This window comes from Neomonachus schauinslandi, chromosome 5 (assembly GCF_002201575.2).
Source record: "Neomonachus schauinslandi chromosome 5, ASM220157v2, whole genome shotgun sequence".
Classification (NCBI taxonomy): domain Eukaryota; kingdom Metazoa; phylum Chordata; class Mammalia; order Carnivora; family Phocidae; genus Neomonachus; species Neomonachus schauinslandi.
In genome coordinates, this window is record NC_058407.1 from 79,044,954 (window position 1) to 79,063,683 (window position 18,730).

Here is an 18,730-nt window from a genome sequence, read left to right on the forward strand (position 1 = left end):
TAAATATTGTAAATAAAAAAAAAACAATATTGCCTGGAACTATGGCAGAAATTAAAGCCACCCTTAAAGGGCGCCTGGGTCGCTCAGTCAGTTAAGCATCTGCCTTCGGCTCAGGTCATGATCCCAGGATCCTGGGATCAAGTCCCGCATCGGGCTCCCTGCTCCATGGGGAGCCTGCCTCTCTCTCTCTCTGTCTCTCTGTGTCTCATGAATAAATAAAGAAAATCTTTTAAAAAATAAAAAAATAAAGCCATCCTTAAAGATCTGAAAGATCCAGGGACTGTGATCTACCACATCCTTATATAATTCACTAGTCTGGCTCCTACAAAAACCATATATATCCTAGAGGATGATGCTGGACTACTGCACATATATAAATTCATTTACTCTTAATAACAATCTCATGAGGTAATTAGTAATATTATCCTTGTATATAATATAAAATATATTTTACAGTTGTGCTGAGACACAGGTAACCTGCCCAAGGTCACATGGCTAGTAAGTGGCAGTGATTAAGCAGTTTTTACATTGCTTTGCCATATAGGGCTGCCCTTCAGCTAGGATGTAGCAGATTTTTAATGTGCGCCCTAACACACACACACACACACACACACACACACACACACGAACACACACATGTGGCTACTGCTACCAAACTAGCTAAATCCCAGGTATCCCTCTGGGTCACAAAATATCCTATCCAACTACTTCGTGAATAGAACCAAAAGTCAGGGTCAAACTGCCCTCTTGTGGTGAAGTGTTGCTGTTTGGTCTCAGAAGCTCCAACCTGAAGCATCAGGGCCTTAATGGAGTCTTCCTCCTATCTGAGGCCTTCCTTCAGCAACCAGAAAGAAAAAAAAATGAGAACCCTAAATAGGCAGAGACGGGATGAGGAGCAGGAACATGGTAACAGGAAGTTTATCTCTCTAAATTCTACCTACTGTTGAACTTTTTTTTTTTTTAAAGATTTTATTTATTTATTTGAGACAGAGAGAATGAGAGAGAGAAAGCACATGAGAGAGGGGAGGGTCAGAGGGAGAAGCAGACTCCATGCCGAGCAGGGAGCCCGATGCGGGACTCGATGCAGGACTCGATCCTGGGATTCCAGGATCATGACCTGAGCCGAAGGCAGTCGCTTAACCAACTGAGCCACCCAGGCGCCCCCCTACTGTTGAACTTTTGAGAAGGAATATGGCGGACAGAATGTGAGTCAGCCATGTGGAGGAAGATTGAACAGCCCCTTCCAACAGTATCTGTAATAGCTAAGAGCAAACAAGTTTTGCCTAAATTCAAACACAGATGAAACAATATAATTATGCCGCTTTATACCTTATTATTGAAAACATGACCTTTAGGGAGCCTGGGTGGCTCAGTTGGTTAAGCAACTGCCTTCGGCTCAGGTCATGATCCTGGAGTCCCAGGATCAAGTCCCACATTGGGCTCCCTGCTCGGCGGGGAGTCTGCTTCTCCCTCTGACCCTCCTCCCTCTCATGCTCTCTGTCTCTCATTCTCTCTCTCACAAATAAATAAAATCTTTAAAAAAAAAAGAAAGAAAACATGACCTTTAGATATAGCTTGCATCAGGGGCACCTGGGTGGCTGAATTTGTTAAGCATCCAACTCTTGGTGTCAGCTCAGGTCATGATCTCAGGGTCATGAGATTGAGCATCACGTGAGTTCACGCTGGGCGTGGAGCCTGCTTAAGATTCCCTCTTTCCCCTGGTGCAACCACTCTGGAAAACAGTATGGAGGTTCCTCAAAAAGTTGAAAATAGAGCTACCATACGACCCAGCAATTGCACTACTGGGTATTTACCCCAAAGATACAAATGTAGGGATCCGAAGGGGTATGTGCACCCCGATGTTTATAGCAGCAATGTCCACAATAGCCAAACTGTGGAAAGAGCCAAGATGTCCATCGACAGATGAATGGATAAAGAAGATGTGGTATATATATACAATGGAATATTATGCAGCCATCAAAAGGAATGAGATCTTGCCATTTGCAACGACGTGGATGGAACTGGAGGGTGTTATGCTGAGTGAAATAAGTAATGCAATAATAATAATAATAATGCAATATATGTTAAGAAAAAAAAAGAAGATAGCAGGAGGGGAAGAATGAAGGGGGGGAAATCGGAGGGGGAGACAAACCATGAGAGACGATGGACTCTGAAAAACAAACTGAGGGTTCTAGAGGGGAGGGTGGTGGGAGGACGGGTTAGCCTGGTGATAGGTATTAAAGAGGGCACGTTCTGCATGGAGAACTGGGTGTTATGCACACACAATGAATCATGGAACACTACATCAAAAACCAATGATGTAATGTATGGTGATTAACATAACAATAAAATTTTTTAAAAAATTCCCTCTCTCCCTCTGCCCCTCCCTACCTGCTGGCACTTGTTCTCTTGCTCTCTCTTTCTCTAAAAAAGAAAGAAAATAAATATAGTTTGCATTAAATATTGTTTTATTAAATACATACCTCTCAGTTCAAGAATATAATTATATTACCTTAAAAGTTCCTCTGTGCTCTTCCCTAATGGCATCCTTTCCCCCTCACCAGAGATTAATCACCGCCATAAATTTTGTCTTTGGAATCAACTTGCTTTTTTTTAAGTTATATAAACATACATTTATAGGCCTGCCCTGAATACATGTAGTCCTGTTCAAGAATACATGAAAATCTATGGACCACATATCCAAATGTATAAAGTTTATAAATCAAGCTAGTGAAATATTAAATTAAAAAATAAGTATGCTTGTCTTCCTACCTTGAAAAGCAAACCTTCCAAAAGACCTAGAAAGCCAGATTCAAATTTCTCTGATTACCAATGAGGTGGAGGATTTCTGTTTCTTTAATGGCCATTTCTCTACTATGAAATGACTATTTTGCAATTTTTCTAATGGATTGTTTATCTTTTTCCTATTGATTCTTATTTCATAGGAGGGTTTTACCTATTCTAGATACTAACCCTTTGTGCAGTTGCAAGTGTTGCAAATAACTGCTTCCAAGTTGAGCTTGCATTTTCACTCTCTTTATGGAGTCTTCTGATGAACAGAAGGTCTAAATTTTAATGCAGTTCAATTTAACCTTCTCTGAATTGGTTAATATATGTACGTTTGAAACAGTGTCTGACACATATTGCTTATTGTAATTTTTGTGTTATTTTCCTTTATGATGTGAACTTTCTGTATCTATTTTTAAAAATGCTTTCCTATCCTGAAGTCATAAAAATACTTTCCTAACAATGTATTCTAAAACATTTTAGGTATTTGTCCTTCACATATGTTTTTAATCCACCTGGCATGGATTTTTTAAATAATGGTTTATTAAGATATAATTCACATACTATAAAATTAATCTTCTTACAGTACCCAATTCAGTGTCTTTAGTATATTCACAGAGCTGTCATGACTAATTTCAGAACACTTTCATCACCCCAAAAAGAAACCCCATAGTCATTGACTTTAATATATGGCATAGATATAACCAATGTTCCAGCACCATTTCTATTCTTTCCCCAGTGATTTATAGCATCATCTCTGTCAAAATCAAATTTTCCTGTGTGGATTTGTTAGATATCTCCGTTCTCTTCCATTGGTCTATTTGTCTATCCCTGTACTAATATGCTGTGTTAATTACTAGTTTTTAAAAATATTTTATTTGAGATAGAGCGAGAAAGCCTCAGAGGGAGAGAGAGAGAGAAGCAGACTCCCCCGTGAGCAGGGAGCCCGATGCCGTGCTCATTCCCAGGGCCCTGGGATCATGACCTGAGCCAAAGGCAGATGCTTAACCAGCTGAGCCACTCAGGTGCCCCTGTGTTAATTACTATTAAAGCAAGCTCTGTCATTATGTTATCTTTCGTCACGAGTATCTTGATATCTACTGACATTTTGTACTTTCAATACATTTTAGAAATAACTTGTCAATTTCCACAGAAATCTCAGTTGGAAGCCTAGTTAAAATTGTATTTATATGAATCTGCTAAGGAAAATTGTCATATTTACAATATTGACTCTTCTGTTCCATAAAGATAGTATTACTGTTTTTCAGTTTTTAAAAATATTTTAAAATTAAGTTTTAGAATTTTTTCCTTAATTTTTCTTACATTTGAGTTGTCCTTATTCCTTGAAACATCATTTTTGATACTATGGAAAAAATTTTTCAAGGTTTTATTTATTTATTGAGAGAGAGAGAACAAGTGGGAGGGGCAGAGGGAGAGGGAGAGAGAATTTCAAGGAGACTCTGTGCTGAGTTTAGAGCCCGACAGGGGCTCCATCCCTTGACCCTGAGATCATGACCTGAGCCCAAAACAACTTAACTGACTGCACCACCCAGGTGGCCCTGGAAAATATTTTTTTTAAGTATTTTTTCCCGGGGTTCCTGGTTGGCTCAGTAGGGAAAGTGTCTGCCTTTAGCTCACATCATGATCCCAGGGTCCTGGGATTGAGTCCCATATCTGGCTTCCTGCTCATCAGGGAGTCTGCTTCTCCCTCTGCTGCTCCCCCTGTTCATGCTTTCTCTATCTCATGCTGTCTCTCAAATAAATAAATAAAATCTTTTTTTTTTTAAGTATTTTTTCCTACTATTTGTGGTTGGTGTGTTGCACTTCGTTTTTACATTCAACAACCATTCCAAAATATATCTATGGAATCCTCTTGATTTTCTCTCCAGGTTATTATTTCATCTTTAAATAATAAGAATTTTGTTTCCTTTTTTTTTATCTTATAATTTTTATTTCCTTCTCATGCTTAGATATATTGGTTAGGACTATCAGCCAAAGATGAGTAGATAATGTTTATAGCAGTCATCCTTGTCTTGTTCTCAAACTGAAAGGAAATACATTTGAACTTTCAAGATGATGCTCACTGTATTTTGTAAGATACCCTTTATATTTTAAAATTTTTTGTTTCTCCTTTGCCAAAAGCTTTTTTCATAAACAGATGTTGAATTTTATCAAGTTACATGATCATATGATTCTGATTTTAACCTATTGTGCAAAGTACTATTTTTAATCAAAGATTCTAGCAATTGTAAAACATACCATTGTATGTTCCAATAAGGAAGGAAAAAACAACCACCCATTGAATATTCCAATTTAAGATACAATCAAGAAAAAAATTGTGGGCATCTTATCATTCATAAAAATACAAAGTAATTTATAAAAACTGCCATGTATCCCTGGGACTAAACATAAATTTGTGACATATTCAATTTTTAATACCTAATGGCTTTTAATTTGCTAAGTTTTTCATATTCATGAGCAAGATTGGTTATCATTTCTGTACTGTCCGTGAAATTTTGGTAATGAGCTTTATTTTGTGTGAAATTAGAATTTTTCTGAATGTTTAACAAAACTAATCTCTAGACTTAGTGCTTTATTTGTGGAGAAGACTTTTGACTAAAATTTTTTAAAGGTTATATGACCATGATTTATGTATCTCCTTGAGCCTATTTGCTACATTTTTTTTTCTAGGAATATGCCCTATTTATCAAAAATTTTCAAATTTATTGGCATAACATTACTCAAATTTTCTCAATATTTTAAAATCAATGCAGGCGCCTTGGTGGCTCAGTTAAGCGTCTGCCTTCAGCTCAGGTCATGATCTCCGGGTCCTGGAACTGAGTCCTACCTTAGGCTCCCTGCTCTCCCGGAAGTCTGCTTCTCCCTCTCCCTTTGCCCCTACCCCCTGCTTGTGCATGTGAGCGTGCGCCCTCTCTAATAAATAAAATCTTTGTTTAAAAAGTATTTTAAAAATCAATGCATATGACTTTCTAACTCTTCATATTGTTTATTTACATCATCTTTTTTCCTTGACCAAACTTGCCTGTCAATTTTATTACTTTTTCAAGCCTGACTTTGGGCTTTCCTTATTTTCTCATGGTATGGTTGTTTTATTTCTTCTGTTGCCTTCATTATTTCCTTCCTTCTTTCTTTCCATTGGAAGCTTAGCTCATGAATTATCAGCCTTTTTTCCTAATATAAGGAAGGTAATACTTGCATTTTCTCCTAAATGCTTAGAAGAATGCCACAAGTTTTTTTAACAGCACTGGATACTTTTATTTACTTAATAATTAACAAAAATGACTTCCATTCTCATGGCACTTTTATGCAAGGACTTAAGAAAAATATTGAGAAGCTCTCGTTGTGGAGAGTGGGGTAAGGGCTGCAGCTCTGCAAGGATGAAATTTACTCTAGAGCCTGGTTGCAACTGCTACTTTCTTTCCTCATCAACACATTCTAGAACAAGAAGCATGACACTGAACACTGTCTTTCATCTGAAGATTTCAGAGCCCTCAAAAAAAGTTCCACTGCAGTACCCAGCACTATTAATCCCATTTGTATGTTTTCCTCCTCATAGATGTGTCCCTCACTATCAATAGCTTCAGAGAGGTTCTTTGTATTCTCTTGTGTTGGATGTAGATAACCAATGTAAGCTACGCAAATCCAAAAGCCATTACAGGTTTGTTAGGTTTAATGAAGAGCTCTGGATTCACAACTCAAAATAAGGTTGTTGTACGGACCTCTGAGCCCTGAGTTTCGAAAGTCTGTCTCTTTGGGTGGTTCCTTTTTAAAGCTGGGAGGCTCAGACGCTAAAGACATCTTGACTAATGATTTATTATGCTGCAAGTTCGCCTCCTTTGCACACCTACTGCACTCCCCACATTTCTATGCATAATATTTTCATTAAGTTCTGAATTATGTCCTAATCTCCATTGTAATTTCTTCTTTCATCCCTGAGTTATTTACACTTCATAAGGTTGGGTTTTTAGTATTTACTATAAATACTTTATGAATTTTATCCTAAATGTATACATAAGATATTCTGAGAGATTTCTTATTACTTCACAATGAATGAATGCCTCAGACCACTTTGCCCCAGCTTTAGCCCCTGGGGGTATGTGATGAGAAAGATGAGGTTTTTTTCCTACACAAGTGGTATCAAGTAAAAACAGATCCAGACTTAGGTATAGAAAAACTTTATTGGAAAATATTGTGGCAATGAGAATGCTCTGACCATAAGATCTCCAACTGTATCAAAGATCAGGTGGAAAAGAACTTTAATAGAAAGGAATATGTAAACAATGATAGAAAAATCTGAGTGTGAAGGAGTGAGATGAGCAGGTGATATAATGGGACAGTTGATTGGTGAAAGTCCTTTTTAGTGGTCAGTTAATTTTCAGGCGGTGTCACTGAGGAGATACTATTCCACATTCCAGTGCAGGTTCAGACTGAGGGTGGATTAAAGTTCAGGGATTTGTGAGGGGAGAAGCCTAAAGTTTGATCAGGTCGTTTTACGGCATTTTGTCCAGATTGGTCTGTGGGGACAAACAGTTCAACTAACCATTTATGAGACAAAGAATGGGAATTTGGAGGTCTGGGTCTAGCTTCGTCACATGTGAACAAAGTCATACAGGGAAAGGTGGTTCTTTGCAGTAAGCCATTGCCAGGAATACAATAGGATGGAGGAACTTAACTGTTTTCCAGGAGCCCAGTGTTCAGTTGTCAATTGCCAGGCGCTTCATAGACAAAGGACAGGGAGATGGGTTGGGGATTGTTTTATATGTCACACGACTACCTCTCTACCTTTAGCATGTCCTAAATGGGAGTATCATCTCTGGCATTTGTGTGAGGAATTATAGGAATTACAGGAAGTGTAAAGGATGTCTATTCCCATAATACATTCACAGTAGAAGCCATGACCACAGTGTTATCAGCTCCGCCTCAAAGTTATATTTAGCAATAAAGTTATATTTAATGTCCTCACTGGTTACTTTGCCTAGACCCAAAGTTGAATTTGCATGTCCCTTCTCCCCACTAGACCAAGTATGACAGTCACTTGGGCACCCACATCCAACAAAGCCATGAAGGGTTGTGTCCCTTCTTTCCTTAATTCTCCAGAAAATTCCAACAGGCATAGAGTCTATGGTCTTTTGGGAAGGGAGAGACCATAGCCCCACCTTTAATGAGTTTTCTCCTTAAAACAACTTAGATCTGGGTAGAAGGGAAGGGAGGGAGGAATCAGGAAATGAAAGACACAGACATCCATTGTTTTCTGTCCTCCCAAAGCCATGTACCAGGTAGCAAAACCATTACTGCCCATACATCCATTTCAGCTTTCAGGACTTCCTCATCCAACAGCCATGTCCACAAAATGATGGCTAAGAGAAGCTGTTATATACAGTCTTTATGAATTATGTTATATAATCTTTATGAATATTTCAGAATGTGTATTGTCCTTTTTCTATAACACCTTAAACTAGAAAACGATAGGCAATTTCAAATATAAAAAAATCTCAGGTAAGGATAACAGCAGTCTACCAGCTTAAGGCTATAAACTTTTTGTACTTCTCTCTTGGGGCTAATTGTATTGTTCAGTACTTTGAATATTACTTTCTTTTGTGAGTTATCTTCTATCTCATGCTAGTATTTAAAAATAAAATTCATTTTATGGGGCACCTGGGTGGCTCAGTCAGTTAAACATCTGCCTTCTGCTCAGGTCATGATCCCAGGGTCCTGGGATGAAGCCCCGCAGCAGGCTCCCTGCTCAGAGTCTGCTTCCCCCTCTGCCTCTCCCCCCTCCCCAATCCTGGCTTATGCTCTCTCTCACTCACTCTCTTGCTCTCAAATAAATAAATAAGATCTTTTTTAAAAAATAAAAATAAAATTCATTTTAAACGGGTACCTGACTGTCTCAGTCAGGGGACTGTGTGCCTCTTGATTTTGGGGTTGTGAGTTCAAGCCTAGTGTTAGGTGTAGAGATTACTTAAATAAAATTAAACTTAAAAAAGAAAGCATGATTACTCATGGGGTGCCTGGCTGGCTCAGTCGGTAGAGCATGTGACTCTTGATTTCAGGGTTGTGAGCGTAAGCCTGAAAGATTAATTAAAAATAAAAAAATCTTAAATAAATAAAATGCATTTTAAGTGATGCCAGATAGAATAAGCCAACATCTTAAATATCTATTAGTATAGATAACATTTAATATTACTTTAAAAATTAATGACTCTATAAATTGTATTCTGGAGTTGAAATGTGCCCCTAAGCAGTATTTTTCGAGAACTGTGGAAGAGCTTAATTATGATGGGAATAACAGGCAGAATCTCAGACTACTGTTCTTGCACTTTCTTAAACTCCTGATAGTAGTAACAGATCGCAGGAAATGTAGCTCAGGATATTCAGAAAAACGTAGCCTCAGGAGACAGAACTAGTTACAATGTAGAATATATTTCAACTCCAGCATTCTTGTGGAAATAATCAGAGGATTCAAAGAGAAGAAGAGTTGAGTACACAATCATACTTGATAATACTGACACAAATGTTAGCAGTAACAAAATAAGGTGGAATGCAGAAAATGAATTAAAGTAACTGATGTTGAATTATGTTCTGGTCAGACTAGAATGCAGGAATAAAGATTCAAAGGTTAACAAGATCAGAAGAAAGAAACTTCAGATAAATAAAAAGGATGAGAAGGAATCGATGACTCTCAGAACATACTTCACTATGCAAATTAAGAAGAATGAAAAAAGCAGGTCAAAAGATATGGGAAAGGATAGCTCAGGATGAAGAAAAATCCTCTCACAATAGCACAGGAAATCTACAGATAGAGAAGATGATTTCTTAGTAGAAACACATGTGGAGATGAAGTAGCATGGGTAGGAGGTTCTGGGAAAAGAGGAATGTTCCCAGAAAAGTGATCTTATCTCTCATCCAGCCACACTAGCCCTCTGTTTCTTTTTCTTTTTTTTAAAGATTTTATTTATTTGACACAGAGAGAGAGAAAGAAAAAGAGAGAGAGAGCACACAACCAGGGGAAGTGACAGGCAGAGGGAGAGAGAGAAGCAGGCTCCCAGCTGAGCAGGGATCACGTGATCCATGGGATCACGACCTGAAGTCAGACAACTAACTGACTGAGCTACCCAGGTACCCCATAATCCTCTGTTTCTCAAAAGCAACATGGTTTCAGAAACTTTCCTTGCTCAAGCTCCAAACGTATATAATGTCACCTCTGAAGAGGGAGAAGGACACCAGCCTAAATTGAAATGTACACTTACCATCTCTCCTCTGGCTTGAGGGATGTTTTGATTTGCAAAAGACTGTAGAAATTTGATAAAATAAAGATAGAAATGTCACAATAGAATTTTAAAGTACATCTGTTTAATTATATTATAACCATTAATGCAACATCTGCCTCAATAATTTCATTTCGATAATAAAAAATGATGGTATAATGACGGTTTAAAGCTGGTTCAATCGCAATTTTAGAGGCTTACTTATCAAGAGTGAAAATAGAAGACTATTAAAAAATAGCTAAAAAGGTAACATGTGTCATAGTGCTTAATGTTTCTGTAACTGTTGGTAAGGCTTACAACTAAATTTGATGTAGAATTCTTAATGGCACTGAAATAGTTTTCTCAGCCACATGGTATATACCGGTACTATGAGTCTGGAAGAGACTGGCTATGGGTACCACTCCTTGTCTTCAGTTGTGACTGCGCAATATCAGCAAGTGCACTTTGTATCTTTTCCAGAAGCATGTCCCCTCGATAAACAACATCCTCCAGACATGTAGCAGCTTCGTGGTTTTCTTCTTCCAGCTTATACAAGCTAGCAGCCTTTGTAAGACACAAATTAAAAAATCTTTTGAGAAATGAAAAACTTGGAGATTAGTAAGAGAAGGAAAAAAAACTACAGAAGTATGTATTTCTAAATCTGGATGACTCTCAAACCATTATGATAGATTTCTCAGTGTCAGAAATTCTAAAATCAGATAACTTTTAAGAGTTTTCCCTGTATGAATTATTTAAAAGAATGAATTTTCAATTAGAGATCTCTGGATGTCTACATGTGACTCTCCTCCACACTGCTTTTGGACACTACTATTCTACTCCACACCCAGAATACCACCCTCCTCTCATTCTTTGCTAGGAAAAGAGCCAAACAGAAAAATAGAAGTTTCCTTATAGCTCAAAATTGGACAACCATATATACACAACATGGTCTTTAACAGACTACAGTACTTTACAATTAACAAAACTTCAATTTTAAAATTTAATCTTGGGGCACCTGGCTGGCTCAGTCAGTGGAGCATGTGACTCTTGATCTGGGGGTTGTGAGTTCGAGCCCCATGATGGGTGTAGAGATTACTTAAAAATAAAATCTTAAAAAAAAAATAAATAAATAAAACTTAATCATAATGAAACTTTGAATACCATAACAAAAGGTATTAAATCTCCTTTGGGGCACCTAGCTGGCTCAGTCAGAGGAGCGTATGACTCTTAATCTTGGGATGATGAGTTTAAGCCCCATGTTGGGGGTAGAGATTAATTAAAACAAAAAACAAAAAAAACTATCTCTTTTAATCAAAATTCTCTACTAGCAAATTTCTCAAAGGAAAAAAGATTTTACCTGTAAGGCAGCTGTAGATTCTTCACTGGGTAATGAATCTATCAAAACATCAATGTCTTTTGCTGTTCGTGCAATCAGTGCTGCAAAAAGCTGGGCATATTCTAAAGAAAGATATCACTCATTCAGAGTATTAGGCAATGTCAAGTTTTCAGAAAAAGAAATTAAATTTGAAGCTAATGAAACCGGCAAAGTTCATAAGCTTTTTCTGTACTAGGCTTTGAATGATTAAAAGGTAATTTTAACACACCAATCCTATTACATGCTTGAGAATTAGCCTTACTATTAACTCAAATTAGGAAGTAAACATAATTATTTCATTTTTTAGGACAATACGCCAGTCAATTGAATAAAGAAATCTGTAAATGGGATGCCTTCCTTATTAAGGTCCCTCAAGTGAAATTCAGCTACATTCATACAAATTCATCTCTAAAGGAGTAACAATCTGTTATTTGACAGGAATGGAATTATGAGATGTTATGTAAATTGACTGTAACAAATTCATTTCTTTCATAACAAAACTTGCAGTAATACTCTCAAACAACAAGACTGTAAGAAAGCCATAAGTAAGCTACATTTCTCAATAAATTTAATTTTAAAGGATTACAAGTAATATATATGATGGTCAAACTAAGAGAAGCCAAGAAAATCTATTTACCTTCTGTAGGATTAGCGGGCTGATCTTTGTTAATTGCTGTCTGAATATTACTAAAAGAAGCAGGAGGACCACACTGCTGCAACACTCCAATGGCATTACAAAACTGATCTGCAAGCTTGAGGCCAAAGAAAACGTGTCAGAGTTAGAAAGGATTTATCAGTTTTCAGGATTTTATCAGTAATAGCAACAAAAATAAGTTTCTATAATAATGATCTCTGAGCAAAGGAATAGAACAGGAATAATTTTGGGTAAAATTAGCCAGTTATTATTAACAATGATTAAATGTTTTAATCATGCAAAGAAATGAGGTTTGGTATCAACATACTTGAAACAGTTAAAAGGAAATACAAGATAATCTTTGTTTTCTTCCCAAGGTAATAGAATAAGAGAAATATATGCCAGTATTTGTTACAAGCGTAAGTAAGGATTTTTTTGGGGGGGGGGGGGAGAAAGAGCAAATATGACTGGCAAATAAAAGTATGGCCCTAGGATAAATTTTAAAATGTGTAACTCATATACAAAGTACACAGTCCTTTTTTTTTTTTTTTGAGACTAAAGTAGTTACCACTATAAAGAAACAGTGTGGAAAATACCCTACCTTAAGAAGTCTTAAGGCCATTGATGGATGAATGAATAAAGAAACTGTGGTATACACACACACAGGAACATTATTCAGCCATTAAAAAAAGGGGGAGGGAAATCTTGCCATTTGTGACATGAATGAATGCGACACATCTTGCCATTTGTGGGCATTATGCTAAATGAAGTAAGTCAGAGAAAGACAAATACTACATGATGTTACTCATATGTGGAATCTAAACAAAACAAAAACTGAGCTCACACAGAGGACAGACTAGTGGTTATCAGAGGTGAGGTGGGGTTAAGGTGGGCAAAAAGGGTGAAGGGGGTCAAAAAGTACAACCTTTCAGTTATAAAATAAGTAAGTCATGGGGATATAATGTACAGTATGGTGACTACAGTTAATACTGTGTTGTATTTTTGAAAGTTGCTAAGAGTAAATCTTAGAAGGTCTCATCAAAAGAAAAAATTTTAACTTTGTAACTACAGTATGGTGACATATTAACTAGACTTATTGTGATCATTTCACAATATACACAAATACTGAATCATTATGTGGTACACCTGAAACTAATGTTCTATCTCAATTACACCTCAATTACAAAAAAAAAAAGGACTCCACCTTAAGTATTTGGAAATGTTTTTCTCCATGACTCAAGTTGTAAATTCCCACTGCTCTAAAAGTATTCCGTAAGCAGTTCTGAAGACCGAGAATACCAATTCCTTACAATCAGCAAACTTAAGACTCCTATCCTTCCAACCAGCTTCCCTCAATAGTCCTGATCTCTTGAACCTCACTTCCTCAAATCAGTGAATGACCATTTCCACTAAGTTTCTCTGCCATTATTTAAATGACAGAACTCAAAATCAACTGTTTCCTTTGTTTACTATCTAATTTGTATTCAGAATCTCCTAGTTATTAGCCAGTCTAACTTGCAGACTCACTTTCCTTTCATATTCAAATCCTTCTATTCCCTTTTCCTTCTATCATCATCGCCGCTGTGTTAGTTCAATTATCTCACAATGTAATTATTACAATAGCCTCCTTATTGTTTTCTAGGTCACTATGTTATTTTAACCTGCTTAAAAATTTTGAGCTCAGGGGTGCCTAAGTGGCACAGTTGGTTAAGTGTCCAACTCTTGATTTCGGCTCAGGTAGTTATCTCAGGGTTGTGAGATCAAGCCCTGTGTTGGGCTCTGTGCGGAATCTGCTCAAGATTCTCTCCCTCTCCCTCTCCTGCTCGTGTGCACCCTCTCTCTCTCAAATAAATAAACCTTTAAAAAAAATTTTGAGCTCACCCCAACTTGGCCTTTAAGATTAATCTCCAACTCTTCAAGCTATTTCAAAGCTTTCAATTATCTAACTCAACTCTACTTATTCATTTTCTACTAATCCTTCATATATACCTAACTAGTGATAAATTCATTCCTGACTATATTGTGTTGTTCACATTTTGCTACTTGTAATGGAGCAGTAGTAAGTGCTCAGAAGCTGTACAAATGTGGATTCCAATTCTGGTTCTAGTAACCTGAGTAGGGTTTTTCATTTTTAAATTGGGAACATTTTCACATTACACCATTGTTTTGAGGAATAGAGAAAACACACATGCACAAATATTCAACACAGTGTCCATCAGTTGTGTTCTTCACAAGCTCTCAAAATCCATTTATTCAACAAATATTTATCAAAAATAAAACTCTATGACAAGCATTGTATATAAACATAGCGATACAGTGTATAAGACATAGTTTCTGGCCTCATGGAGTTCTCAAGAGGGCAAAACAAATGTTATTTTATTTTATTTATTTATTTTTTTAAGATTTTATTTTTATTTCTTTGACAGAGAGCTAGAGAGAGAGAACAAGTATGCAGAGAGGCAGGCAGAGGGAGAGGGAGAAGCAGACTCCCCGCTGAGCAGGGAGCCCAATGCAGGGCTCGATCCCAGGACCCTGGGATTATGACCCGAGCCGAAGGCAGCCGCTTAACCGACTGAGCCACCCAGGCGCCCCACAAATGTTATTTTAATACTTTTACAAATAATTATAATTCAGATCAATGCTAAGATTTCCTCTATTTTAATTCATATCACTCTATATTCCAATTTATCTCAGCACTTACAGTTGGAAGACACTTGATTCATTATAACTACCTAACCAAATACTACTTTACATTATTTAAATGTCTTTTGAGTATATGACTTCTTTCTAATGAGACTGTGAACTCCTTAAGGAGTATTTCTCTGTAAACATGATAGTACTTACATACACAGTAGGCATTCATACTAGTTAACGTGAGGTTTCTCTCCAAAATCCAATTATCAGCATGCTTACCCTGGAGTTAAGGCCATGTTCACTTTCTCCTACTATCTTTCTGGTTACAAGACATGTATGAATATGCAACATTTCTCCTAAAATAACATTTCTACCCAGCAGCATCATTACAATTTGATTTTGAAAAGCCTCAAAGGAATATCTCCCAGAGAGAAGTTGGCTGGCAGCCCAGGCAAGTCACCATAAAGTAGAATTTATCTTAGTGAATTCATCAACATTTAGGGGCTAGCCCTCTCAGTCCTAAACGGTCTTATTTACAGAGTAGATCAGTTTTTCACAAGTAGATTCATACCCTTGAAGTGAACAAAGATTGATGCAACAATAAGAATCCTAACTTCTTAGCCTCCAGTGTGAAAAAACTGGCAAGGGACCAGATACTTAAGATTTTCCAGTCAACATATTCTCTCTATACATTTTGCCTGGGACATCGAATTATAAATAGAATGACAATCAGAAATGTTAACTACTAATGGGAAACTCTTTAACTGTTAATGGTAATGATTATACGAATCCTTTGGTTTGTGTATACTTTCCAGTTAGGCATAAAAGGAAAAATAATAAGGATCAAAGTACGGGGGCCCTTAACAGGAATAGACTTTCTGAGATACATTAAAGACTACTTAAATAAATGGGAACATACACAAGGATTAGAAGATTCACTCTCATAAAGACGTCAGTTTTCCCCAAACTGATTTATTCTAGAGAGCGCCAAGAGACGGAACGAAACCCTTTGTCTGCAGGAACCAGTTAAGATGAAACAAAACTTCACCTCACCATCACTCTAGCCTCAACCTGAAAGTCCAGGGGAAGGAATACCCTCGACTGACATTTAACGAAAAAGCTCCAATCATCAAGAGCCCAGTTTCTCTTCCACGTCTTAACGCTGATAAGGGAAAAAGAAGCTTCTGCTTCTTCTCCCCTTATCCCCGAAAGAGAAACGATCCCATAAGCACTACTGACAATAAGATAAAAATGTTCCCAGAGAACAGGACAGGACCGTGACGCCTAAGTGTCCTGATAGAGATCCTCTACTTTTCAGGCGAAAGAGGCTGCTCCCTCCCTCAGCTCTCCGCAAAGCCGGCAGCCGGCCTCAAACCTCCCAGGACGCCGCGCCGCCTCCCGCCGCCACAAGCGCTTTTTGCCCAAGCCCTGCCTTAGTCCGCTTCCCCACTTGCGGGTGTTTTTCTCGGGCCCTTTTTCCTCTCTTGTTTTACCTCAGGAAAGGGGAAGACAGAGACCAATAGAGCGAAATTGCTCACCGAGTTCACCGCGTCCTGCAGCTGTGTGAGCCGGTCGGCCATGTTCCTCCTGCAAGCTAAGGAGGCTAAAGCAGCTGCTCGTACGCGATTGGGCAGCTTCAGGACGCGTCGTGGCCAACCATAGGGCAGCGTTCGTGGGAGGGGTGGAGTCAGTGGAACTCCACGCCTGGTAAGAAGAGGGAGGGTGGGACTTTTCCGAGGCTTTTTGTAGGTTAGCTCCACCAGCCAGGGAGCTCTGCTGCGCGTATTTTGAGTAACTTGGCGGTTGTTCCGATTCCGTTCGTTTTTTGGATCCAACGTACAGTTCTCGAGGTTTTTGGGTGTTAAATATTTTAGATTCTGCGGTTTTAAAAGTAATTTTAAAAGTAAATTTCCCTACCCTCCCTTGTATTCATGTTTAAACATTGCCTTGAATACTTGTGTTACGTTGGATTTCCAGGTGGACCACAAAACATACACAGCAGGCAACCCAAGAATAGTTGGGGGTCGCGATACCGATTTTAACTTCAACAAATCCAAATTAAAATTCACCAGGCTGTCTTGGCTGCGTTAGGGTGCCTCCTCTGTTCCTTTTGGGGGGGGGGGGGGGGGGGGGGGGGGCGCGGGGGTCGTCCCAAGTGGAGACTGGGTGCGTGCTTTAATTCTGAGTGTGGGTGTGCTGGGGAAGCTGACACACGTGGGATGGAGAGCATTCGAAAAATTAAGTACTAAATCGAGCTGTATTGACTGTGTAAGAAGAGAATGGTTAGAAAAGGAAGGTTTCTGTGGGCAAAGGTGAGTGGCAGAAGAGCCATTTGGAGTTCAGAGGTAAGGTGTGAGTGTAGGTAACTAATAAGAATCTCGTTCCTTTGACAGCGAGGAACTCAGTGTGAAGAGCAGAAGAGGGTTCGTGGAAAGTAGTTCAGTGTGTAGTTGGGAGAAAGAAGGTTCCTGGAAAATGAGCCTTATGTGTAGGTAGGGAAGGGACAATTTTTTTTTTTTTTAAAGCCAAATATTAAGTACTTGTCAGGTGCTTTTCTTTTTCTTTTTTTTCCTTTTTTAAAGATTTTATTTATTTATTTGAGAGAGAGAATGAGATAGAGAGCATGAGAGGGGGGAGGGTCAGAGAGAGAGGCAGACTCCCCGCTGAGCAGGGAGCCTGATGCGGGACTCGATCCGGGACTCCAGGATCATGACCTGAGCCGAAGGCAGTCGCTTAACCAACTGAACCACCCAGGCGCCCGGGAAGGGAATTTTTAAACAGATAGGATGTGCAATTTAGACTTAGCCTTGAGACCTGTTGAGGGTTTAGGTGTGAAGGAAGATAATAGAAACTTGGTATCTGGCTGGTTCAGTGAGTGGAGCATGTGATGCCTGATCTCCTGGTCCTGAGTTTGAGCCCCAGGTTGGGCATAGAAATTACTTTTAAAAAAAAGAAAGAAAAGAAAAGAAACTTGGTATCTAAGGAAAGTTAAAGCCTGGGACAGTGTGGCAAGAAATGAGCCTGGATCAGCAAACGACTAGTTTGTGGACTTTGGACAAACTCATCTCATATACCCTTCTTCTCTGGGTGATTATTCCTGATTACCCTACTGGGGTTGGGGGAAGGTGGGGGAATTATCCACTGAAAACTCAGCTTGTCAGATTTACCCCAGCGCTAGCTGGGAAGCTCTACTTCTGCTTCACCACTCCTTCCCCTTAATCCCCAATCTACATATCTGCTGAGACCTAATTAGGAACCTCTTCAGGTGAGGCACCCCCCCCATAATGGGATTAATGAGAGATAACTCTAATTTGTTTTAATCGTAATATGGGGTAATCTTGTGACTGTCTCTTCCCATCCTCAGTTGAGAGTATACCTTATTGAATGCTTGCCACCTACCAAGAATGTGTTAGGTGCTGGGTTTGCAAAGGTGAATAACCCAGGGGTTCATTGGGAGAAGGGCTTTGCAGTTCCAAGAATGAAATGGGTTGGGCCTAGACTAGGGTGTTGACTCTGATAAGAGAAGAAGAAAGGCTCGTTTTGAAGGAAATGTTAGCATGGGTTGGTGCCCGGTTAGATACAGAGGGATGAATGAGAGAGAATACTGTTTTGCTGCCTGATTGGAGAGAACTTGGGCACCTGGCGGAGAGGAGCCACTTGACAAATCATGTTATTACACAGCTTTTGTCCTGTCATTATCTTCTTACAGGTTTTCAGTAGCTCCCCTGAGACCTCAGGCTGGTGTACAGCCATTTCTGCCTGGTTTTCAAGGGTCACAATAATCTGTCTCCAGAGAACAGATCCAGCCACCTCTCCCAATAATATTCTGAGTGAAATCAGATTTTTCATCCATGGTCCCTGAACCCTTGGTTTTCCTGAGCTTCTTAAGACCCTTCTGGCCATGGACACCTTTAAGAATGAGATGAAAGCGGGCGCCTGGGTGGCTCAGTCGTTAAGCGTCTGCCTTCGGCTCAGGTCATGGTCCCAGGGTCTGAGATCGAGCCCCACATCGGGGTCCCCGCTCTGCGGGAA

General features: G+C 38.8%; 1 protein-coding gene and 1 pseudogene across 1 annotated transcript; both read right to left on the reverse strand.

Annotated features, from left to right (window-relative positions):
- Positions 1–6,332: 6,332 nt before the first annotated feature.
- Positions 6,333–6,606, reverse strand: LOC110581053 (annotated as a pseudogene).
- Positions 6,607–10,141: 3,535 nt separating this feature from the next.
- MED21 (mediator complex subunit 21) lies at positions 10,142–16,308 on the reverse strand. Its single transcript, XM_021690585.1, has 4 exons — positions 16,237–16,308; positions 12,068–12,182; positions 11,413–11,513; positions 10,142–10,619 (listed from the first exon to the last, which is right to left on the reverse strand). The coding sequence occupies exons 1-4, from the start codon at positions 16,276–16,278 to the stop codon at positions 10,443–10,445; spliced, it is 435 nt and encodes a 144-aa protein (XP_021546260.1). The 5' UTR covers positions 16,279–16,308; the 3' UTR covers positions 10,142–10,442.
- Between the last annotated feature and the right edge of the window lie 2,422 nt (positions 16,309–18,730).

Excerpts from the sequence above, each read along its gene's own strand:
- MED21 (XM_021690585.1), bottom strand. The coding sequence starts at position 16,278 with ATGGCCGACCGGCTCACACAGCTGCAGGACGCGGTGAACTCG. Across the intron at positions 12,183-16,236 it reads TGCAGGACGCGGTGAACTCG|CTTGCAGATCAGTTTTGTAA; the intron begins GTGAGCAATTTC and ends TTTGGCCTCAAG. Across the intron at positions 10,620-11,412 it reads AATCTACAGCTGCCTTACAG|GCTGCTAGCTTGTATAAGCT; the intron begins GTAAAATCTTTT and ends TGTCTTACAAAG.